At 43.8% G+C, this 24,587-nt stretch overlaps 2 protein-coding genes across 4 annotated transcripts in view; one reads left to right on the top strand and one right to left on the bottom strand.

Moving 5' to 3' along the window:
* The first annotated feature begins 149 nt into the window (after window positions 1–149).
* pigm (phosphatidylinositol glycan anchor biosynthesis, class M) lies at window positions 150–11,369 on the top strand. Of its 2 annotated transcripts, XM_052054746.1 has the most exons (9): window positions 150–525; window positions 816–989; window positions 1,274–1,394; window positions 1,520–1,757; window positions 2,053–2,156; window positions 2,506–2,660; window positions 2,798–2,899; window positions 3,042–3,215; window positions 11,036–11,369. In XM_052054746.1, exons 1-8 carry the CDS (start codon window positions 313–315, stop codon window positions 3,207–3,209), a joined length of 1,275 nt encoding a protein of 424 aa, XP_051910706.1. In that variant the 5' UTR covers window positions 150–312; the 3' UTR covers window positions 3,210–3,215; window positions 11,036–11,369. The 2 variants fall into 2 exon arrangements, with proteins under 2 accessions (XP_051910706.1, XP_051910705.1); XM_052054745.1 differs by lacking the exon at window positions 11,036–11,369 and having other exon boundaries at window positions 3,042–3,404.
* The window catches only part of ahrra (aryl-hydrocarbon receptor repressor a), a 52,635-nt gene continuing 34,400 nt past the window's right edge, over window positions 6,353–24,587 (bottom strand). For both annotated transcript variants that reach the window (XM_052054731.1, XM_052054732.1), the window contains exons 4-9: window positions 19,377–19,495; window positions 15,008–15,097; window positions 12,758–12,902; window positions 12,450–12,583; window positions 10,949–11,154; window positions 6,353–9,171 (exon numbers count right to left, since the gene is read on the bottom strand). In XM_052054731.1, the coding sequence (XP_051910691.1) occupies window positions 8,055–9,171; window positions 10,949–11,154; window positions 12,450–12,583; window positions 12,758–12,902; window positions 15,008–15,097; window positions 19,377–19,495 (1,811 nt within the window). In that variant the 3' untranslated portion in view covers window positions 6,353–8,054. The remainder of the gene's footprint in view (window positions 9,172–10,948; window positions 11,155–12,449; window positions 12,584–12,757; window positions 12,903–15,007; window positions 15,098–19,376; window positions 19,496–24,587) is intronic.

Raw genomic sequence — 24,587 nt, 5'->3', positions numbered from 1 at the left:
GTCATTTACACACAATTTATACGTTTACCAGTGTTGGTTTTTTCAACAAATATCTGTACTTCTACTTCAAGTACAATACTTGTGAACTGAAACGCCGTGTCCCTCCTGAACACCTGGGGGCGCTCAAAACGTAACGAGGGTTAGTCCAAGCCGATGTCACTTCTGCTTTATTTCCGGAAACAAATGTTTGGGGAAAAATTCGAGAATGTTAACATGCAACGTGAACGCAAAATGTCTATCGATTCGTGTGCAATTTAATAAGACACCATATGGTCCACGTGTTGGGCACTGTTTGGCTATCGTAACGAGCATATGCGAATGTCGAGCACCGTACGCACTTTCTGTTTAGAAGCGATGGAGAGGCTAATATCCAAACTGACAGAGAAACATGTTCTCTTCACGGCTTCTTTCGCTATGCGTCTTGCCTTGGTTGCTTATGGAGATTTCCACGACAGGACCATGGTAGTGAAGTACACTGACATTGACTATCACGTCTTCACGGATGCTGCGAGGTTCACTACTCAGGTAGCCTTATATTCTGTCACAGTTTTAGCTGGAATTGTTAGGGCAGTATGATTATACTGCACACAGATATAATAGTTGTGTCTTACATGCAGTATAGATTTGTTCACGTCTCCATTCCCATGCAGCCCCTTGTCTCACTGTTTTCTAAACTAAAAACATTTAAATAAATATTCTACAAAAGGGCACTCTAAATTTTGAATACAAAACATCTTAGAATGACATTATTAAGTCTTTGCCATTCTGCTGTAATCATTCTAATACAATACATGATCAATCAAATGTGTTCCCAGGGCGAGTCCCCGTACAACAGATCAACCTATCGATACACGCCTCTGTTGGCCTGGCTGCTGACTCCGAACATTTATATCCACATGGTGTTTGGCAAGCTCTTTTTCATCCTATGTGATGTCCTGTCTGGACTGCTGATCCACAGAATCCTTTGCCTTCGAGGTCTTGGCTCTGAGGTGTGTTTACTGGCAGTATGTACTCACTCTTTTGCCGTAAAATTGAAAATGAAAAACGACTCACTTGCACAGTTCTCCAAATAAGCATCAAAGCTTGCTTGCTTCAGACTGTTTCTCCCTGTTGACTGTGAAACTGACACATAAAACAAAACCAAATTACAAGTGGTACATTTAAACACAGAAATAACCCCTTAATCTGACTGACTAGATCTGAATAACCTCATCGATATTCAACTTTTGAGGTGTTACAATGTGTTTCTTATTTTGGCGGGTTTGATAATCAGACGGCACGACGGGTTTGTTCGCTGTGGCTGCTCAACCCCCTGCCAATGGGAGTTTCCAGCCGAGGGAATGCAGAGTCCATCCTGGCCGCTTTGGTGCTGGGGACTCTTCTCTGTATAGAGAGTAAGTTTATGGACAGACACTTCAGAAAATTGGTGGATGGGTAGTGTTCAAATTGGCGAATCACATCTCATTTGTCTTCATACCCAGTGCTTCTTAAAAAATAGTTTCTGTCTTCTGTGTCATAGGTCGACGCATGACGTGGGCAGCACTGCTCTATGGCCTGTCTGTTCATATGAAGATCTACCCCATCACATATGCGCTACCTATTGCTCTGACTCTTCGTACACCATACATTAAAAGAGACGAAAATAAGTGGAGGAGCGTAATTGACTTCTGTGGAAGTTTCTTCAACAGGGAGTTGTTCTCTTTTGCAAGTGTGGCCGGAGGTCTTTTTTGTGGTCTCACAGCACTTTTCTATCACATGTAAGAGCAACAATCAAAGTGATGCAAAATGGTGGTCAGGAATGTCATACAAAAAAGTTGTTCACCTTTATTAATACAAAAAGCTCCATAATAGTGCTTATGTTCACATATTTTCACTGTTATCATACCGAGAGACATTTATTTTTTTCTCTCCTGTCTCAATACCCCAAACAAAATTTTAGAAGCACTCTTCAGTATTTTGTTGATTCTAAGGAGTACTATACATTCGTATTCTATAAATAATTCAAATCACAGCTGCACGGGTGTACCTCAAGTACAGATGAACTTGTTTCAGGTATGGCTGGACATTCCTTCATGAGACATACTTGTATCATCTAACCAGAAGAGATATTCGGCATAACTTCTCTCCATACTTCTACATGCTCTACCTTACTGCAGGTATTTATTAGTCTGGCATGAATTCATTTGAAATGAAACACAAAAGGTTCATGAGGTGAAATTTCAGGACCCAAAATGCACCATAACCTTTACCGGTGAAGTTAGTGTGATTTGACCCTCTAAACATTTTGAATGGCTGTTTAATGTTCTAGTACTTTTTGCACAAGTTGTACATCGGCAAGGAGCTGAACGGCAAAATTAAAAGGAAGATGTGCAAAACGTGCTGCAACATTGAACAGTTCACGTTCACCTGGAAAGGTTATAAATCCAAATATCCTGAACTTTTTGTGGGGTGATGATTTTTTTTTTTTTGGAGGGGGGGCAATTAAACAGTTGTTATGTTTTGCAGACAGCAAGTGGAGCCAGTGGCTTGGGCTGGCCGCATTCCTTCCACAGTTAATACTCCTGTTGGTAACGTCATGGGCTTTTCATCGTGACCTGACCTTTTGCTGTTTCCTACACACGGCCATCTTTGTCACTTTCAACAAAGTCTGCACATCACAGGTATAGAGGTCAAACAAATGACTATATGTCTTGGGGGGGGGGGGGCTTGATATATTCCCCCTGTCTTATTAAATTTCTTTGTTTCCAGAGTATCAAAGACTGCATGATATATGCATGACTTTTCTGTGTGTGTGTAGTACTTCCTATGGTACCTGAGTCTTCTTCCTCTGGTCATTCCTTATTTGAGTCTCTCGCTGAAACAAGGAGTGGGACTTCTGCTCCTCTGGTTTGCTGGACAGGTGAATATTTAGATTATTAAATGTCTTTCGGAGTTTTTTTTTTTCATTTACTCAACTGAAGAGTGTACCAACCTAATGAATTAGTTTGCTTATAAAATGCATGGGCTAACTAAAAGCTATTTTAATATCTTCTCATCATTAGACTGTATGGTTGGTCCCGGCTTACTTCCTGGAGTTTGAGGGCTACAACACCTTCCTGTTCATCTGGTTCGCCGGACTGCTCTTTCTGATCGTTAACTCCTTCATCTTGGTGCAGCTCATTGTGCATTATGAGCCAAAAGTGAATGTGAAGAGATGGAAGTTTGAATAACCTCACGTAAGTGTGCAAGGAAGTTTCACTGTGACTGGAGCTTCACTATGAGAACATATTTTTGCTTGATTTCTCATCTAAATTATGTCGTATTCGAAAATCACAAAAATTGTATGTGCACACTTAAAAACAAAAACAGCAAAAAAAATCCTATTCGTAAGGTCCATCCAAACCTTAAACTGTACTGGAATTACACATTCAGTCTGTGTGTGTGTGTGTGTTTATTAAAAACAATTCCAGAAATGTGACCACAAGTAGGGTATTTGAGATCTATGCAATGCGCGTCCTTGTTCACTAGGCGGCAGCGTTTGTTTGCGGATTGGGCGCATATCCTGACGTAACCTCCGGTAAACACTCCTTCAGGTGTGAGACCCACGAAAACACCAATTGACTGCACCGGCTCCTCCTTAGCATACACATGCTCATAGACCTGCCATGCAAAGCCTGCTGTTGGGTGCATTTATCATCCCTGTACCATCGAGTACTTACATCGCAAGAGTCAATTAAAAAAAAAAAAAAAGCACGTTGGTCATTATCATGTTTTTAATTCAAGCAAGTGTAGCTCATGGAAGTGTCCAGTGAGTATATGTGTGAGTCAGCCTGCATAATCCAAAATGAATGGCAAACCATATCAATCCAAACAGATGGAATATATTTTAAACCAGCTTTTCTTTTAAGGGGGTGATAATTCATTCATATGTCTCCCTTGTAATTGTTAAAAAACATTTTTTTAATCACAGGCATCTTAAATAGTATACTCTGAAGTTATGTCTCTCACTATACACACAACTCTGTCACTAAAACCTTTTCAGTTGTCCAGAGCAGGGGACCACCAACTCCGGTCCTCGAGGGCCCCTATGCCGCATGTTTAAGATGTTTGCCTCCTCCAACACACCTGATTCAAATGATTGTTGTCAGGCTTCTGCAGCGCTTGCTGATGAGCTGATCGTCGTCATTAAAAAAAAAAGGCCCGCTTTTCCCCAGCCTATTGCCATCGTTTCCTTCATTGGTTGAAACCAACACCGACATGACAAAACGTAGCGGTCCGTGTTCATGAGTTACAGGTTTGTTTTGGGGTTGGTGGATTGCGTGACGGTCCCCCATATGTTGAGTCGGCTGTGTGTATATGTGCATGTTAATATGCATTAGACGTACATGTCATGTCTGTGACATACCCTCAAGGATTCGCCTCGTTGTCATCAGCGAGAGAGGGGGATGTTGTCGTGTCTGTGGATGTGATTTGCATTGCTACATCTGCCTATATGCATATATGTGTGTGTGTGCGTGAGAGAGAGAGGCTGATACACACACACAAACACAGGGAGTGGGTGTGACCAATTAGGACAAATGGTGTGCAAAGCAGCAAAGAGTGGGGCATGAACAGTCACGCAACCTTGCATGGTATGGGATTATAGGTCTCGGACTACACACACAAACGTATACAGTCGACAACAAGCATCACACACTTTGCCTGGACACGTTTTTGCTCCTCTCTCTTGATTGGTCCTTTAATTGTCTTTGCCACTCCTCTTCCATGCCCCCCTCCCCCCCCACCCCAATCGTCCCTGTTTAGAACCAGTGTCGTTGGGTTGGCGTGATGTATGGAAGGTTGCGTGACTTATTATAAAACATTTAAACGTAGCCTTTTAGCACCCGCCCTTGCCCCGCACGCCTTTCTTAATCACATCAGTAAATTAAAGTCAAACAAAAACCTACACGTGATATTTGCATGCTCGTTTCTCCCTTATAAAGGCGACTGTGTTGCGTATGTAGTCCATGTTAAACACACTGCGGTGTTTGTTGTTTCGTAACATATAAAAAAAGGGCTCATTCACGCTTAAGAGTGTCTTCGGAAATGCAATCAGTTTAGCGGAGAATTATGTGTCAAAATGAGTTAGGTAGCATGTCACTTTTACTATTCCACTTCTGTTTCTTCATGCCAAGCGACATGTAATAAGGCTACTACCAATTCAAGAATTTCTTTTTCCATACTGGGCATGACCAGCCTCTCAGTATTACCAAGAACGGATGCCTCAAAGAGTTTTTGTTCATCCAAACGTTTTCTCTCTGAAGGCCGCGTCCAGAAAACTGATCAGTAATGACATCTCAATGGGCAACACAGATTTGACATACGAGTAAATGAAGCCCGACAAAATAAGACCGAAGTAACAAAACAAAAAACATGACACAAGACAGTTTCAACTTGTTGAATCCAAATTTCAAACTTTGATCACTCTTGTCATCCGTCTGATTTTCAAAATGGCGGTACGGTTGAACGCCCGGGAAACTCAGAAACGCTGCCTATCTGTTACTTAATCTGCATGCAGTACGTAAACTTAACAGCACATTTATCAGACAGACACGTGGTTACAGATACTCCGTATTGTCTTCCGGCCACTATTCATTATTGATAGAGGCACAAATCTGAAGGATGAAGACCACATTTCGCCGACTTGAAAAATTCAAAAGCCACTAAATAGGCGAGAGCTGGAACTAAAGAGTTTCTTTCATGAGAAGACATGATAGAATTCGAAATTGATAGAAATTGTTCCGAGATGTGATTGTGAGCGCAAATGGTTGTTTGTCTATGTGTGACAAACGTAAGTTTTTCAGGATTCGAATCACCGTCACACTTTACTGTATAGCATTATTAATTCCACCACTTGTATTGTCTGTCCTGCAATTTTGCCCTAATTGTTACATGTCGCAAATTGAACACGTCGAACCACAAATCACGTCTCAGTTAAAAGAGCAAGACAGCCGCCATGTTTTTCCATATAAAGAAGTCTTTTAATAGCTAAGTCTCATTTGCAAAAACACGTAGAAACATTGGAAGACATTGCATATTTACACCGTGTTCACTACTTTGCAGCTACCTACTCAATGGAACAAGTAGGGCATTTTCTTTTCTTTTTTTTTCTTCTCTTTAACAGTTATCAAAATGGTAGCAAGAAAATGCCACGTGGATTGATCTTACACAAAGAGAAAAGCCTTCAAACTGCAGCTTTTAAATTAGACACCTTTGCCTTACAATAAATATGAATCATCAAACATTTATTGAAATGAGCACACACATTGAGCAAGACAAATTCAGAACAGTGACACAATGTACACGTGTATGTGTATTTACTAATTCAAAGAAAAATAATAATAATAATAACTTCAACTGAACTACTCTCAGTAGTGCAATTTTTGAAGCTACCACAGCAACGCCACCGAACCGGGGCCGTGACGTCGCATTAATTTGGTGCTCTTCGTTTCGTTGTGCAAAAACATGGATTGTGACGACCACGTCTGTTGTCTGACCGAACCGCATCATCAACAGGAAAGGAAAAAAAAAAAGATTGTGTCAAGTCTGTCATGAAATGCTGATCTTCAGTGAACACTAAACTGTACAACGTAAGTTGTGACATGAAAATATTGAACGATATCATTTCTAAGGTCAAGATGCTACTGTGCGCTTTGACAGAAGACTAAAATGTCAACAACAGATGACCTGCTCCTTCACTTTAAACTAACTTGAGTTCAGAAAACTTCCACCATTGACAATATGCTTGTTGAGCCCTTTCGCCATCTTTTTTGACACTCGCGGTGACCATCACGTGTTCAATGACGGATGTTTTGAAAATGGTGCCAATTAGCACCCTTTAACTCAGAGCCAAATTATCGTTTTTGTGTTTATGGCTTTCCTAATGCACTTCAATCCCACCGATAGGCAGTTTTATTTGTTAACCAAGTGTAGTGAAAATGATTTAAAGCTGTAACAGGATTCCACTTTCAGTCAACTGCAAATTGCAAATTGCATCGTGTCGAGTCAACAATACTGTCGGGTTCCTGTTTTGTGGGATGCTGGTCCACTTTTAATTTGTTTGGATTTGGAAACTGACACTGTTAAAAAAATGGGGGTGGTGAGGCTAAAACAGTCATTTAATGAAGTTGTTCCATCTTAATTAAATGACTGCTTCAGCATGACTTGAAATATTTCGTTGAATAGCTCAACGTAAAATGTTTATCGAAGTTCGTATTCTGTGAAATTTTGACCTCACTATTAAATTTATTTTAACTGTGAGGTTTTTTTTTGTTTTACAGTGTCCAGCAGGCTAGTGCATGATAAATGCCTACTAGATGGAACTAGTAATGTTACTAGTAGACCACGGTAGTTTACTAGTTTGATTCTTTTCCATGGGAAGAAGGTGTAAATGTAAACAAAGTCGACCAGCATCTCAGAAATGATTGCGCTTGACCTCAGAGGTCCCGCTTGATATTTTTGAACTATTCTCCAATGATCCAACGTGTATTAACCGCATGTCTTTGCAAGCTTGTGTAGCGCGTTGCTGTAATGCATAGAAACAAACCCAGTGTTCTTCATTTGTGGGCGATTTGTAGTTAAAGTGCTAAAACATGCAAAACTACCACTAAGACCCAGAGATCTTCGAGCACATTTGGATAGAAAAACAGAGCTGAGTCTTGCCAGAGGCGAGTCATCTGCTGCGGACGAATCCAAATTGGTTGACAACATCACAGCGAAAACGTCAAACAATGGGTATGCACGACACGTGAAATAAATGGTGCGTCTGGACATGATCCGACTCATTGTCACTAAATGCCAAAGTGCTTGGAAAACCTGCAAAGGATAAAAAGTCATCAAATGGGATTCAGTTTTTGATTGTCACAACACTAACACTTAGAACCTGAGCCTCGCTTGTCACCTCTTCGGCAAATGGAAGAATGTTGACGTTCTGCATTTTATGCTGGTATGTGTCACACAACAGGAACACTACACTACATTTGTGTGTGTGTGTGTGTGTGTGGTCAATGAGAGCAGGTGATGCGCAACTCATTTTTTTAGGGCATATAAACGTAAGGGCTGGATTTGTGATGCCCCGTGCTCACACATGACATTATGTTCCTTGGAGCAACCATCATGGGCTGGCTCATGTCATGGCCGCCCTCAGACCACGGCGGGGAGTCAATGGGCTCCCTTTTGATGGAATGGATCAGCCCGTGACTTTTGAACTCGTAAGTGCCGTGCTTGTCGAAGTCCTGGTGCATGTAGGGCTTTTGAGGCTCCTGTTGGTAGACGTGAGAGTCAATGAGGTTGACCGATTGATTACTGCATTGGGAGTGAGAGAGTCTCTGGGGGCTAAACTGACTGTTGTCGTTCGTGTTAGCCAAGTCTTTGTCACATTTTAACAAACGTCCACTGTTGTTCACCGCATAGTTCTGATAGTTACCGCTGTTGTACGGTGGGCTGATCCCCGCTTTGCCCCGTTGACAGGGCGAGTACTGCAGATCGTAATAATCCGCCTCGGATTTGAGCTGGACGCCGGTGCTCTGATCGTACGCCCCAATACCATAGCGACGGTCGATCGCGTCCGGATCCCGATGCGCCCAGGGTCGCCCGAAGGGATCGCAGCCGTTCTCCGAGTCGGAGTCGTGCTCTACTTTGATAGGCGGCATCAAATGACCGTCGTAGTATTCGCCGTAGCCGTTCTCACTCTTGACTAAATCCACGCAGTAGGCGTCCGGATCCGCGGGAATCTGCAGGCTCCCGTAGAGTTTCGACACAAACACCTCGCCATTCCTGCTGCTATTGCAGCTCGGGGAAAGGCGGTATGGCTTCCCGTATTGGCCGGCCTTGTTTAAGCGGTTAGTTGGGATGTAGCCGACCCCTTGGCCCCCTCTGAGGTGCCCCGAGTTTTGTCGCAGGGGCCAAGCGCTCCCCAGGCCCGGACCGAGGCCCTTATGGGAAGACATTGATGACTTGCAGAAATTGAGGGGCTCTTCCTGGTTGTAGTAGCCATCAGGGCGGAACTTGAGGTTATCTTTGGTGAGTGGGGTCCAGGGAGTGTGCTGGCCCCTCTGGGTGCCAACAGCGGCTGGACAGGAGAGCAGGAGAGGGTCTGTTACGTCGCCCATTCCTCCACTGAAGGAGTGCCTCCGGAGGTGTTCCCCTCGATCTCTGTCAGGCAGGAACACATGAAAAATACGTTCAGAGAGTAAAGGATGAAATACAATTCAACACAAACAAAGAACACTCAGAAGGACCTGCTGTCAGCCACGGCTCACTCCGAGACACCTTCACGCAGACTCGCCGTAGCTTGAGACAACCTGCCAGTCTCCTTCCACCCCACAAGGCCCCACCTCTAACTCATTCACTCCCAAATACTTTTTTAAACATCTTTTCAGACTTAGTCCAGAATTGGCTGGTACTGAATGAGTTAAAGGCACATATCTAACACACAGATACTATAGTATGTACGGTATAAAAATAGATTTTTAAAAATATTGTTTCTCTACATCAGGGGTCTCCAACGTGGTGCCCGCGAGCACCAGGTAGCCCGTGAGGACCACACCAGTAGCCCGCCAGTGCTAGGATTGTGATTTGCTCGTAGAAATTATGATTTAAAAATGCAAACATGGGCAGTATTATAGATTCTATAGCTACCTATTTAGCTATCTAACTAGCTAGCTACAGTATACATCTAACTAGCTAATGTTCTAATATTATTAAATGTAATTTGTACAAATGTTATTTCAGAAGTGTATCAATTTGGTAGCCCTTCACACAATCAGGACACATGAAGTAGCTCTCACTCTCAAAAAGTTTGGTGACCCCTGCTCTACATTGTGGATTTTCACCTATCAGTGTACACCTTGTATACTTGGTTGATCTTGGAATCAGCAGAAAAATCAGTCTGTAAAAATAATCCAAGTACCGTATCTTTTTTTGGCCTCCGACAACGTGCCTTGGTGTCACTCTCAACCAATACGCGAATGACTCAAAGGACAAATGCCGAATTTTAGTTCACAGAAGTTCACTGAGAGTGTCGTTCAAAATGTGACTCATCTTTTCCGAGTGTCGTGTCAGAAAATTGAAAACAGAATAAACATCCTCAACCACTAGATCAGTGATGGCCAGGCGTGCATGTTTGTGGATTAATGCAGTACAATGTAAAAAAAAAAAACGGAACCAAATTCTCAATTTAACTGGAAGAAGCTATTTTACGTGTTTTACATTTGCAATAATTTGCATTCTTACTGTTGTAAGTAGTAAGCTATCGTTAGACCTCTATCATGCTAGCGCTTGTCCGCTAGCATAATATTGTTAGCATTAGCAGGCCCTTGTAGTGAATTTTAACAAGCGTATATGGCAAATGGGGGTTATTTTTGATTTGTGTACTGTATACGTTTACGTTGTCTATGAGAATTATATTGCGCTATTTAATTCCTTAATATTATATTTTCTGTATACTTGTCCAGTTTTTAGTGCATGCTTAATAATAAACGGTCTTGTAATTTTGACCGGAGAGAGCAACACATTTTGAAATGGGCAAATTCCTGTGGAGGTTCATGTTCGATCCATCAATTTTCTGTACCACTTGTCCACATGGGGACGCATCCTGGACTGTTTGACAATGAAACTTCATAATTCTAAAGTCATCTGTCATTGAAGCAGGGGACTTCAGGCATTAACAAGATTATGTCACAAAGGCACGATGACATTTAGCTTGAGCATACATTGCAAATTGTGTTATTTTCCAGGAGTCAAAATAAGTTGCCAGAATGTATAAAAAAAAATAAGAATCAGGATCTGTGAAAGTGGAGCTCGGACATCAAGTTAGTATTGAAAGCTTGACCTTTAATTCCAAAACCCCCGCTAAGATACTCATTGGTCATGTTAATAAACAAGCACGAAGCCCTTTGAATGTTCAACGTACACTTGGGGTAACTCTTACCCGTGCTCTAGTGCCGAGATAATCCCTCCTCCGCTCTTGTTTTTTCCTCGCATTAACATGTTCTTCATTTTCATTTCGGTAATGGAGGGCAGTAAAAGGGGTACAGCTATGCAGAAGAGAGCCAGCTGGGGAGGAAGCGGAGCCCCGGAGGCGGACTTCTTTTTCTGTCCTTGGAGAAACTTCAGCCGACCCTGAAACTGCATTGTCTGGAAGCAGGAGACAGGAAGGATTTAGCGGTTTGAACATCAGAGCGCATCTAAAAGTCATACTTTTAGGCAGGTCTATGATTATGTGCTTCTTTTGCATTGATCATCATTATGAGGGCAGCAGTGTCCCGGTCTGTAAGGACTACGCAATAAGGACTTTCTTGTGGAGGTTCAAAATAAAATGGAAATTGGAATGATTTCCAGGTTCAAATTAATGGCAGCACAGACCTTTCAAGGTTTTTTTCTGCTTATAAAGGACTGGTCCTCTTCTGCTACTGGATACTGAAATGCATAATATGGCTGCAGTGTCGTGTTTTGATTGTTTCTCCGGTGGTTAGTTAGTCAAAGGGAACATGTGTTAATGTCTTCCTGCAAGTCGGCCACGCCAAAGAAAAATGGGAAATGGCATTCTCCGTGCACCACAAAGGAGCCTACCCACAACCAAACTGCCAAATCTCATCCCAGAATTAAAAAAAAAAGTTTGGTTTGTTTATTTGGTTGTTTATTTTTAAGTCAAAATGGAAACATGTTTTGCATTTACAATAGGCTTGTGAGATCTGAGTGAAGTCCGCATCATCCAAACTTGAACTGTGATGCAATACCGTTTATTATTATTTTTTTGTCTGTTCCAAGCAGTCGATGAGGAATTTCCAACTTTCCAGTTTGATGGAATGCATTTTGAGATGTTCCTGGGCAGTATCAACATGGTGGCGCAGTCAGACTGGATGGACCATCCACAGAGCTTTACCGCGACCGTGGCTCGAGTCAACCACTGTTGGGAATACAATTCATTTTCAAGTCTTGCGATGATTGATCACGCATGACTCATTTGTGTCTTTGCTGCAATCATTTGGACTGATGAGGAAAACATTCCTAAACATTGGCTCGCCATGGCGCTCCACATGTTTCCAGTGAAGAAAATTGCCACGGAGAGGTTTCCATTGTGTGCCAATGTCAACCAGAATGGACTTGGTAAACTCTACTGACCCTGATAAAATGGTCTAAAGCCATATTCTGACCTCCAGCACTTTTCCACTGCATCTCCATTTCAAGGCTGTGAGATACAACGTGAACCGGTGTCTTGAAGGAGCCCACCCCCGTGTCTACCCACTGATCTAAACTCTTAGCTCGGCAATTCTACATTACAGCAAACGAACAGACGTCGGTAAAAGAAAATTTTCTGCTGCAGATGCATCATATTTTTATTCACCTGAATCTCATCCAGGAGAGTTTTTTATGACTGGGTTTGCGAGTTACCGTGCAGTTTAGCAGGCGCGGTGCTTTGTGTCACTCACCAGGAATCCAGATGTGCTGTCCAACAGGCATCGGACCCTTGCTATGAAACATCTGTTGAGAAAGCAGGAGAGCTCGGGAGGAATGCCCCCCGCCTCTGGAGAGTGGAACAGGCTGCTCACCACAAACTCGTCACCTTAAAATGCAAAACCAGAGCGCGTGTTGATTTCTTTTTGGAAGGTTTCAAAATGAGACCACGTAAAAGAGGAATGGATATGGATTTCATTGCGTTATTTAAGTGATGGACGGAATTGAAATTTGAGCCTAGGTAAATCATTCCTGATGATTCCTCTTGTGAGAAATCGCCTACCGGTCCCTGCAGCGAGCTGGGCGTCCTGATGTGCTGATGTTCCCTGGTGCTGCCGAGGGCACATGGCCCAGTGGAGCTGGCTTCGGAACTCCTGGCGGTCATCTATGTGGATGTAGTCAAAGACGTTCTGGTGCATCACATCAGTCTAGAGGGAAGACACGATGGATACAATGCTGGTTTATTATACTGAACATTAAAAAAAACGGCCATGACATAACTCTTAAATAATTAATTTCAAGTACAGCACTGCACTTGTGATGATGAAATTGTTTCCAAGTGTGGTAGGTGCCGTTTTGGCGGGAGGATTACACTCAACGCCGCGAAGGATTCGCCTCTCATGAAGGCCCAGAGCACTTTAGCCATTTTAACTTGGTCGGCGCAGCGCAAACAAAGTCGGTGCAAGTCACAGAATTGCACAGCTTTTTAAAAGTACAGTAAGAGTTGAGGGCAGCTGCAGGGCCAATGAGGGCAGCTGTGTTTGTCAAACATCGCGTGACACCAGCTCCCGAACAGCAGTCCGGTCCAGCTAACCCTCCCTATCCGCGCGTGCACACACACACACACAGAGTCAGACTCCAGCTCGCTCTCGTCATCGTTCTCTTTTTTCTTTTCCAGCAATTGCTTTGCTTTCTGTCATTCCCTGACAGATTCCTCACCAGCATGTTCAACCTTCTCCTCTTCCCTCTCTGCCTCCTACCCCCCCTCCCCCCCCATCCCCCCGCCCTTCATAATTTCCACACTGGTGGCACGCGAGGGCTTTTGATCGTCTGCCCTCTCCTCGGCGCGCGCCTCATCCTGCGGTTTGGTACCCTAGCGGCAGTCCGGTAGACACCAGATGGATCGAGTGACTTTTGTTTATGCTCAAAAAAAAAACGAGTGAGGAAAAGAAAGAGGAAAGAAAAGGAAAAGACGTGATAATTTTGCAGCCCTTCAAAGGATAACCGCGGCTGTATAATACCATCAAAGGCCGTTGGAGGATTCCTTGTCTTCTTTTGTGGTGTTACTATGTCTGTTACTTCCCTGTGGTATATTAGGGATAAGTGTCCCCTCTGACTACAATTGTGGGCGCCAGATTACATGACATGTTGTCAAAGCAAACTATGGGACTTGAAAACAAAACAACAACAAAAATTGTTGCGAGAGAGTCTGTGGGAATGTTTTTGTCGACAGTGTCTGAAATACAACACGATGGTCTGTGGGCACTTGAAAAGACTCAGTGGGTTGGTCGTGAAGGATCAACTGTTCAGCGTCAACCGCACTTATATCTCCTGACGGGGGGACCCGTTTTGGGGGCTTTGTGAACTCTGACGACTCGATTTGCATTGTCATGTTGACGTTCTGGAAAGCATAAACAGTTATTTCCTGAATCTGATGATCATAAAAGCTAACCGCACTTAAGCGGTCGGCATCCCGGGATGCTTTTCGGCACGGCTTCACAACAAGGCGACATAATAAGAGAGAATGACAAACTGTTTCTATATCTGAAACATCCATCCATTTATTCTTAGATGAATGAGAAATAGTGAGGAAAACTGCCCCGCCAGCAGCTGATATTCACACCCGGTACTTCAGAACCGCTAAACCTCCTTGCTGCCCAAATACTAATCATGTCGTTGTTGAGCCTTTGGAAATCGTTACGTGGGGCTGAACAAAAAAAGAAAACCCATAATGTCTATGCTATACCACGGCAACAGTAACTTTACAACGTACAGCCACAATTTTACAACAAGACACTCCTTCCATATGTGTGTGTGTGTGCATGTGTGTACCGGCTACAGGGGAGCAAAATCTGGGATTTAAAACAGTGATAGGAACTTTATTTGTGGCTATTAAGAGATTTCATCATCGTGGGGCAGGCGAGGCCATGTTGAATATCATCCATAATTAATGACCGGCTTGATATGGCCACTGGAGAGGAAGGAAGCATCACCATTGGGGATTTATCAACACACCGACACAGACACACACAAGCACACGCAAAAGACCTCTGTGAGTGGAACTGAGGTCTTCACCTTTCCGGAACCTCTTAGCCAAAATTTGGCGTAGTTATCAGAATTTACACTGGCTCATTAAGCAAGAGATGAAAAAGAGCAAAAAAAAGGGGAAGGGTGAACTTGCTGAGTCAGGCCAAGGAGCTGACCTCTGTCTGACACATGCTTCAGAGTCAGACGAGAGTAAATGAGATAAACTTGATGCTCCGCGGGTTGTGTACAATACGCTTCTCGACAATGGTAGAAAAGTTCAACCCACCTGATGGAATCCCAGATAGTCCACAATGGTTGAAGAGGCGTAAAAGACCATTCCGTCACTGCTCACCACCAGGGCAAATCCTGTTAGAGACTACGCACACAAACACATTCACGGCGTGTTAGAATTCCCCTGTACAGTACCGTGGGTCTTTTTTGTCTCTCAAATCACTCCTAAAGCAATTAAACACAAAACAAAAGACCAGAAGGCACACATCGAGAGATCCGCTTTGTGAGAGACAGTATAAGGGTCGTTCCAGAATTGAAAGACATTTTCTGGACTTCTTCGGTGAAATTTTACAAACTTACACTTGTTGCGCTGTTGTCCCGGAACAAAATCTAAATGTAGCTGAAGACAAAGTGATTCCTAAATACAATTTTAAATACCTCTTTTACGACACAGCAAAGTGTGCTTTTGACCAGTTAGCATAGCCGCTAACACGGCGAAAATGTACTCTCAAACAGAAACTAATTAGAGTAACTAAAAGTAGTTTTCAAACATTTTATTTAATTGTAAGGGATTTATTTAACAATATTTTTGGGGATGTCTGAGTATCTGTCGCAGGGTTGCAACAAACACAGCACAAGACCAATAAAATGTCGCCATACATCCTTAGTGGATCAATCAAATAATATGACAGCCCAAGCAGCAAATGGTGTGATGGCCCTCTTGGAATTGTTCCGTTTAATTATATGAATTGCATTTTTGGTGGCCTCAACATGCCTGAAAACGTCCCATATATGAGCTTATTCAATTCTATTCGACACGTTGTGCGTAAAATATCCATTTTAGATTCCGTGTGATAGTTTAATATTCACTTTTTCAAAGCACGAGATAGCTATCCCTCATGTTCAAAGACCGCCAAACATGTTGTTATGCTTAGTGGTAAACAAACTAGCGGCACACTTTGTGGTCATAAAGTGCTCTGCAAATATGATCATCAATCATAGAGCGCTGATGAAAACATAATTTAGCAAAAGCAAAGCTTCAGTCAATGTACAGCCAGATGGGCAGTGAGGCGAGAGCTGAGCAAAACAAGCGGGAGAGGAAGAAGAAAGCGCAGGAAGATGTGTCACTGAGCACGTGCGCGTGCGAGCCCGCGCGCAGCTGCGATAGCGTGACAACGGCAAGGCTACTTGAGTTGCGTGACTGCCGCTGCCAGAGTCTGTCGCCTCTATTTTACTGCGAGACTACGCAGGTCTTCCCTGTTGTGTGTATGAACTCACAATTTTCTGTCGGCCTCTGTGTCAGTGATCCGATTGCCTCAGCAAAGCGGCTTCCTTCACGCTAACGGCATGGGAGTCATGCTTTAGATCAGTTCCCACTCGTGGAACGTTTGATCAAATTGCATGCCCATTTTTTTTAAATATATCTCCACGCCAGCCAATGCATCAATTACAAAAAAGAAGACAACAAAGTATTTATGGGCTAAAACAGTCATTTAACTGACATTTACGGCAACAATGTTAGTCAGCGGCAGCTTGCGAGTTGTTTTTAAAACTTATTGAAGTGATGAACCGAATAAAAAGTTACAACCGTTCTGTTAAACTTTATTTTTCTTTGTGATGAAATGCAGGAAAGTTTTCACAGCAGCAAAACTTGAAACGCCGAGTTGAATTGCTCAACCTCAATTGTAAATCAAAGTTTGCTGCTTTGAAATTTTGACTTCACCCAACATTTATTTATTTTTTGACAGTGTAGCTTTGCTTTAGAGAATTTTTGGTCACTTCTCGTTACTCTGAAATACACAACCGCATACCTCACACTGACCAAGGAAACCCACTCACTCCATTGAAACTCAAGACATTAAAAAAAATCGCACCCAAAAACTCGCACGCTACCACAAACCTCACACACACCACAAATCTCCCTTGCACACATATGTACCAAAACGCTCACACACTAATCAAGAAAAATATCACATGCAGAGCAAAATCTCTCTCTCTACTGTATATATACCTGTATATGTGTTTGCACACGTACACACACACACACACACAGTACATTGGGCATTAAAGGACTTTTGCAAACCCTGACCCTTTCATTTTTTTATGCTTTTATTTTTCTTCCTCCTGCAACATAAGACACTTGACTGGACAACACAATTGTTCTTGGAATAAGTTGATACACTTGAATATTTTTATTCTCTATCATGGCTGCCGTAGGAGTGTGTTTTCATCTCTCGCACACTGAGGCACGTAAGCAATGGAAACAGACACCTGCTGCTTGGCTCGTCTGCAACATATCTTCAATTTACGGCGCCCCCGGCTCTTGTAACTGCCCTTGGGAGACTAAAAGCTCTTTGGAGGGCCTTCGCACGCAGAGCCCAAAATTAGATGTCGGCTCTCCACTGGATTTGGAGGCAAGAGAAGACCGGCGAGGAGAGGCAACGTAGTCTCGCTCCATTTGATTTAGCCAGATGAAGACAGCGTGGGTGGGTTTCGGGATTAAAATAGTGACCTTCTGCCAGCGGGAACACACACATTCATCACAGCCATCGTGCTCTTTGGCATGGGACGCCAGTCTAATTCGGATGAAAAATACTGCCGTCTACGCACAGTGCAATTAGTGCTAAATGTTCACAGTCGTAATATTTTGGCCATGTTTTGAGAGCAATTAGCCACCCTCGACGAGTCACTACCCTCCAGACAGATCATTAGGTTCATATGTAAATTCTGTGTGTGATTTTTAGCGACAGAAGAGGGGCAAAATATTGGAAATGATGCAATTTACTTTCTCGTGAAATGGTTCTAGTTCCTCCATAACACAGGTGGAGGACTCGAGTGACCAAGTTTAGGATTTGGGACTTGCTCGGCAACTCGAAGCACACGACTTGACCGATCGCCGTCAGCTTTGTTTTGATGAGCGTTTTTTTCCACAGTCGTGACTTGGAAAAGACCGATCATCGACATCGCAAGCATTACATTTGCTGAGATCCACTGTCGGCGCGCACAAAGGCCAAATGATAAAAACCCGCGACCTAACTGTCGCACATACCTTTGAATAAATTCAAAGCCGAACACGAAGAGCGACACACGCACGGCACGATCTCTTGTCCCGCTTGGGATCCCATCAGCGTAACAACTAATGCACAGTTTGCGCTGAGGCCCTCGTGCAGGTCGAGTCACGCAACGGGAGGCGGCGCATCGCTACGGTCAATCTAGTCTTTTGTCCGCCATCCTATTGAGACAACCTAACACGTTAACAGAAGCATCAGTGGCTCGGCTCGCCTCTGCGTGTGTGCGTGAGTTGCTCATAGTTGTCGGGCTGCGATGATCGGTGTCATCATTAGGACCTCGCGCCTGAAACAGTGATCTGATTTATCGCCGTGGCTCCGTGGCGCGAATAGTCGTCCTCGCGTGCGTGCTGTCGACCTACGGAGCCGCGGCGTGCCGGTTTTAATGAAAGATGAGCTATGTAAATACGTGCGTGATTCAGATTTTGGAAGGTGAAGTGATGAAACGACATCTTGGGTTTGTGCCGATTACTGTTGACGGGCTGGGTGCTGCCTTTTGGCTTGTCTTTTGCTCACCTTCACACACACCTCGCACGTCGCTCAAGTTGCCAAAATGTACGAGTCCCCACCCCCTCCTTTAGCGCCGACACTCCCGTCTCATCCTTATGTCACGCAAGGCGGCAACCAAGCAAAAGAGGTAAGGCGCAAAGGCCGGAGGTCACACACGCACACGAGATCTTCCCTCCTGTTCTCCAATTTGCTCATATTTGCCGATCTTGCCAATGGGGCATATAAGCGTGAAGTGTGGAAGGCAACCCCCCCCCCCCCCCCCCCCCCCCCCCCCGCAGTTCGTCCTTCCTGTCCCCACTATCGCATGTGCAAATTCAAAGTTGAGCACCTTTGGTCTGTAGCACGTCATGCCGCAACATGCCCGGCACCACCGAGGGCGACTGGGAGGGAGACAAGCAGCATAATTAAGAGCAAGAAAAGAAATAGAAGATCCCCAACTACAAATCATGAAGTCTCCCCCCCCCCCCCTTCCCCACAGAGCAGAGAGAATATATAACTGTGTGTTGCATGTCCGTGTGTGCTAAGTTGCAGTTGTTTAAGGCCTATGTAATTACTACGTGTGTGCTAATTTTCAGTAGCCCCTCAAAAGAGTTTCACATTAGACCTGAGCAAGAAGCTAGGAGACTTTCGTTCGACGGAATGATCTGGTTTGGTTGAGCAGTTTGGTTAATTGCGTCTTAAACCGCGAGTCTTCTTTTCCTTTCCTCTAAGTGATGTTATACTACAGGAAACGGGCATACCGTAGTTTGAGGAAAATAAAGTACATGCCATCCTGGTGCATTGTACTTAAGACTTCAGCTGGTGCAGTTTTTGACAAGGATATATTCGGCGTGAATGGCTTCTTACCTCCAAGAGCAGGCCGCTTTCATTGACGCCCGTGCACATTGGGACACTTTCTTTCCTGCCGGGGTCGGGGTTGGAGGATGCAGTGTTGTTGTGTTTCCTGGGAGCCTTGTCTTGATTTGCTGTGAGAAAAGAAAACGTAGACATTAGTTTTATATACTTGGGGGAGGGCGGGAGGGGTGAAGGTCCTTCAGACTATTTCCTATAAGACACCTCACATCTGTCTGTTACTACAAGAGCCATGATTTTGTTTTAACTATGAGTGACAATTGTCCAATATCCTCTCAAAGTCAAGACAGCACATGTGGAATACATATGAAGAGTTATGAGATAGAAGTCTCTCTTTGCTGTGCCAATGCCGGGTATTAGGGCCCGGTGAGCCCCTCGTCTAACAAGACAGAACAGTGGAGGATTTCATGACCGTGGAGGATTTCTCTCATACGGACATGCAACGCTTCCAGGCCCGCAAAGGCGGCATTTCATTCAATTAAAGGTTCTTTTATGATCTTTTGAGCTCAACGTGGGCCCTTGTGTCAATCCCCCAAGGGCAAAAGAATACAGCCGAGAGACAATTGTAATCTTTTTGAACACGGTTCCCATCCTCTTGTTGCCATTTGCTGTTTGGAACAACAGAAAATACATGTTTAAGCTCTACCTACAACGCAATCAGACGAGTGCGCAATTAGCCCGCGGAGAGGGTGGCGTGCACAGGGCGGTCACATGGGCATCGGTGACGTGTGTGTTGCGTGTTCGATACATGTTTGCGTGTTTCTCTGATGGGCATGCTGTCAGGGGGCATGTGGCTCACTCCAAGAGATCAGCTCTTTGCTCCGTCACTCATTGTAGCAGGCACGGATTAGTCACGCAACACAACGTATACACCCACACCCACCACGGGCTCATTATAAAAAAAAAAAGTATAAATAGTTGCATCTTCCTGCGCTTCACATCGCGCCGCGCCGCTCCCTCTTGCAAACCTCTAAGATGCCCGTTACCATCTCCAAATTCAAAACATCACTGCAGATAATTAAACAAGTTATTAGTTGGGATTAAAAAATCCGTACAAAAAAATTTACAATAAGGTACTCTCATGTCAATGATCCCCCTGCCAGTGTTAAACCCCCCCTTTTTGGGGTTACCATGGTAACCACAGTCTCAAAAGTGGGAGATTTCTGAAATGTATTTTTCGGTATTTCAGTAAGTGCCCTGTAAGCACTTACTTTATGAGCCGTTTGCTTATTAGCTATTTATTCCAAGTTTAATGTCATAATTAACCTCTTTATTTGTGTTATTTTCCTTAAAGCCGCAAATGGCTGTAGTCTGACTGCAAAGCGGTGCCCGTACATAGGAGTGCTTTATTTCCCCTCGTTACGACGACAGCCTCATTAACTCATAAGCGCCAGCTAATAAAGTATTTTGTCACCGCCTCAGCGAGGTGCAAACATATGCAAACAAACACAGTCAGACAGCAAACGTGCGCGAGCACACACACACACACACACATGCTATTCTCCTCAGTCACCGCAGCATCATCCAACTGGTGGAAATCATTGCACGGGGAAACGAATCAATTAACAGATCTTAATTTTCCTCCGTCAACGCCTTGTGTGTTTTTGTTTTGCCTCTTACGGCAGCTTTTGGAGAGGATGCGGCGTCAGGAAAGACAAACATGCGGGATGATTAATTATCGGCATAGGCACTTCCTCTGCCAACAATGCGGCCTTCATCCATCGCGACTCGCGTCTTGAGGTTTGCTTTTCTTGCCTCTATTTTCTCCCGCTCTGGACGAAGAAGGAAAACAGAGTGTGTAATGGTCAAAGCGTTTAAGTGTGAGGAAAGAGTCGAAAAAGAAAGAAAGAAATGACAACAGCGGGATGTTGCCGCTGCCAAGGGGTGAGGCCCAACGTGGCCGGCTTCTTTTAACTCGCCCTGATCTGTCTTTCCACTTCCACTTGTGAATACACCAAAAATTAGGACCACCTGCCAAATATTAAGATGTCTCAATTTTGCAAAAGCTGCAGCTCTCCCGGGTCTTCGAAAACAGTCATTTGAAAAGAGAATTACCACCTAAACTAAACACGTGTTAATTAGCCACCTGTTGGTAGAAAGGAAAAGTGATGGGAGGAAGATTATTATGAAGTGATTTGACTTGACCACACACACACACACACGCGCGCACACACGCACACCTGAGGAAGGTTTGGATTTTGTATATTTGATTTTAGAGGCTGTTCCAGCTCCACGGGGAAAAAAAATGAATTTACTCAGTTTCATTTCGTCAAGTGGTTGCACAAAATAAGATGCATCCTTTGAATAAAATTGAGTAATTTCAACAAGAAAACTTTGTTTTGCTGTAATTTCTCAAACCTCGCCCATGTTTGTTCGATGCAATCTCACAACAAGCTCTTCAAAATCTTGAAACTAATTCAGTTAAGTTTATAAGACAGCTTTTTGAATGTGTTTTTTTTTTTTTTAGTCGTACAGCACCACAGCAGATTCAAAATAGGAAGTTTTCTGTCAAAGAATAACACCGGTCAACAAATGTCTACATTTTTTAAAATCAAAGATGCCAGTAACATTTCTAAATGAAATGTTTTGTGCTGATTCCGAACCAGCCTTGCTTTTTTTCCCCCTGTAGCACATGAGGTTTTCATAATAGTATGACAATTTATGAATCAAGGGTAAGGTTCAGCAACCGGTGGAATCTTTTTATGAAACATCACAGCTATAAATTAGAAATTTGTATTGTGCAAGCTTTGATCGCTCAAACTTAAAAACCAAAAAAAATGAAAATATCTCCAAAACCTGATGTGCCAGAAACAAAGTGGAAACATTTTTTAAATCAGTGTCAAAAATATCTTTTGAGACAAATGGATTAGAATTTAAGGCAAGATTCTGAAATGTCACACACTTGGCCTAAAACAGTTTCATCATAAACGAGAAAGTCCTTGAAAGCTTTAATTAAAGCTGACAGTCAAATGTGAAATTAAATATCTCACAAAATGACGAAAAGACGCACGGATGAATATTTCAACAGGACGTTTGTATCCTAAAGGAATGGCATGACATTATGTTGAGGAGTTCTCGCATGACTCCGGACTTGTTGCGCCAGTGTTTTTTGCAAGCCGTGAGCACAATGGTGGCACGCATCACATGTCGCGAATACTACAGGTCCACTCTTTGGGGCCATGTGACTCTCCGCCGTGATGTGCAGTGAGGAGCGAAGAAAAAGTGTTCATACATGGCTGCTCGCAGACACAACACCAGCTGCTGCACGCTTTTAACCTTGACCTTTCACCGTGCGTGCAACATCGGCCCTCAACAAGCAAACAGGTAGCAATGCGTAAAAGCCCAAAATAGAGAAAAGACACAATGGCCGACTCCAAAGTAAAGCCACAATTTGATATGAATCAGTCAGTAATCGACGCGCCCTTCATGAAAAACGTGGCAAAGTACCACATTTGCCTGAATGAAGCACATCAACCCACTTCAGCATAGTTCCTTGACACCAAGGCACCACAAGATGGTTCCGAATCACAATTTGTCAAAATAAAGCTCATCAACTCACATCAACACTGTCAGCTACATCGGCAAGCCACACGATGGTGCTACTACACTACTGTTATCTAAATGAAGCTCCACAACTCAGTTCAACATCGTTTCCTGGCATCAAAGCACAACTTTTGTCTAAATTTAATCTTCTCAAGTCACTTAAACATAGCAGTTTGTTGGCACCAAGACGCCACAAGCTCATGCCAAATCACTACATTTGTCTAACTTTGCTGCTGTGAATTGGGAATTTCTCCATTGTGAGACTAATAAAGGTTTTTCTTATCTTATCTTAAATGAAGCTCCACAACTCACTACAAAAGGGGGTTCCTTTGTACCAAGATGCCACAAGATGGTGCCAAAGCAATACAAATATTGCTTTGACCTAAACAAAATAATTTAATCTCGGGGTGTCCACTGTGTTAAACATTGGATCCATGTGTAGGTTGAGGAGGTTACCTAATCAAGCTTCTCGCCCAAATTTTGGTCACCCTTGATTTTGTGGGAGTTTTGTGTTTGTGAATGATCTGGTGAACTTTTATGAGTCCTACTATTTCCTCTTTTACTGCGTGCAAATGACTGGCCGCCTTTTGCGCAGCACTCTCCGCGTCTGGCCTTTCTCTACATTTCGGCAGCACGGTGCCATCTTTTGGCAGCTGATGCTCAGCTGTGTGTTTGGCTCGTAAAGAAGCGCCTTGGACTGGAACATGCGTGCACGGCGCGGCAGTCCCTCCCCTCGACGAGCCTTGCGTGAGGAGAGGAAAAACCGCGCGCGCGCGCGTGTGTGTGCATGTGTGTGCGCGTGCGTGTGTGTGTTGGGCCTGTGTTGGCTGAAGGCCACCTTCTTTGCCTAGTCCCGCCCCCTTCACTCAGCGCTCTTCTCTGCAAATGTGTGTGTGTGTGTGTGTGTGAGTGTGTGTGCGTGGGTGTGTAGGCAGGAAATCCACAACAGAGAGAGAGAGAGAGAGACACGGTCGATCAAGGGCTGGCTGTCACGCGAGCGAGCCGTCTGTCAATCCCCCTCCCTCACCCCCCCCCCCCCCCCCCCCCCCCGCCGCCCCACCCCTTCCTCCCGACAGAGTGCTGGCGGGCGGCCAAGGCCTTGCGTGCAAGCCGGCGAGCCACATTAGCCCATAAAGAATTTCATAATAGCAACAGCTGTTAAATATTGATGACTGCTGGCAAGCGCTCAATGCTGCTCTGTAAAAAAGGTTAAGCTTGCACTGTAATGGAAGCTAATACTTCATTATACCACAGCTCACATGTCCGCAGAGCACAGTGTTCGAATCCGAGGCGAACCAGTTTGACGTTTTTCTCGCTTAAGTCGCAAATGGTAGCACCATTTTTTTTCCTCAGAGAAAGTTTAGGTCATAACTCAAAACGTAATATTCCCCATTGATGCCCCCTGACGCCCACTCCTCCCACACACACTTTTTTTTTAACACTCCAAACTAAATATTTTAATGACCTGTTTCATACAAGGGAACCTAACAAAATTATATTCTATCAACCGGTCACAAGTAGACGTTTGAAGTGTTTGCTTGAAGACAAAAGGGGGACTAGAGCCTAGTGAACAGGAGTAATCTTTAAAAAAAAAAAGAAAACGTGATTTGCATTATTCACAAAAAGAGGCACACACTCAATTGACAAGTGCCTGACCCTCCT

This window comes from Hippocampus zosterae, chromosome 20, assembly GCF_025434085.1.
Source record: "Hippocampus zosterae strain Florida chromosome 20, ASM2543408v3, whole genome shotgun sequence".
Classification (NCBI taxonomy): Eukaryota; Metazoa; Chordata; class Actinopteri; order Syngnathiformes; family Syngnathidae; genus Hippocampus; species Hippocampus zosterae.
This window is presented reverse-complemented; position numbering and strand designations above follow the sequence as displayed.

Excerpts from the sequence above, each read along its gene's own strand:
- pigm (XM_052054746.1), top strand. The coding sequence starts at position 313 with ATGCGAATGTCGAGCACCGTACGCACTTTCTGTTTAGAAGCGATGGAG. Across the intron at positions 1,395-1,519 it reads GACTCTTCTCTGTATAGAGA|GTCGACGCATGACGTGGGCA; the intron begins GTAAGTTTATGG and ends TCTGTGTCATAG. Across the intron at positions 2,661-2,797 it reads ACAAAGTCTGCACATCACAG|TACTTCCTATGGTACCTGAG; the intron begins GTATAGAGGTCA and ends GTGTGTGTGTAG.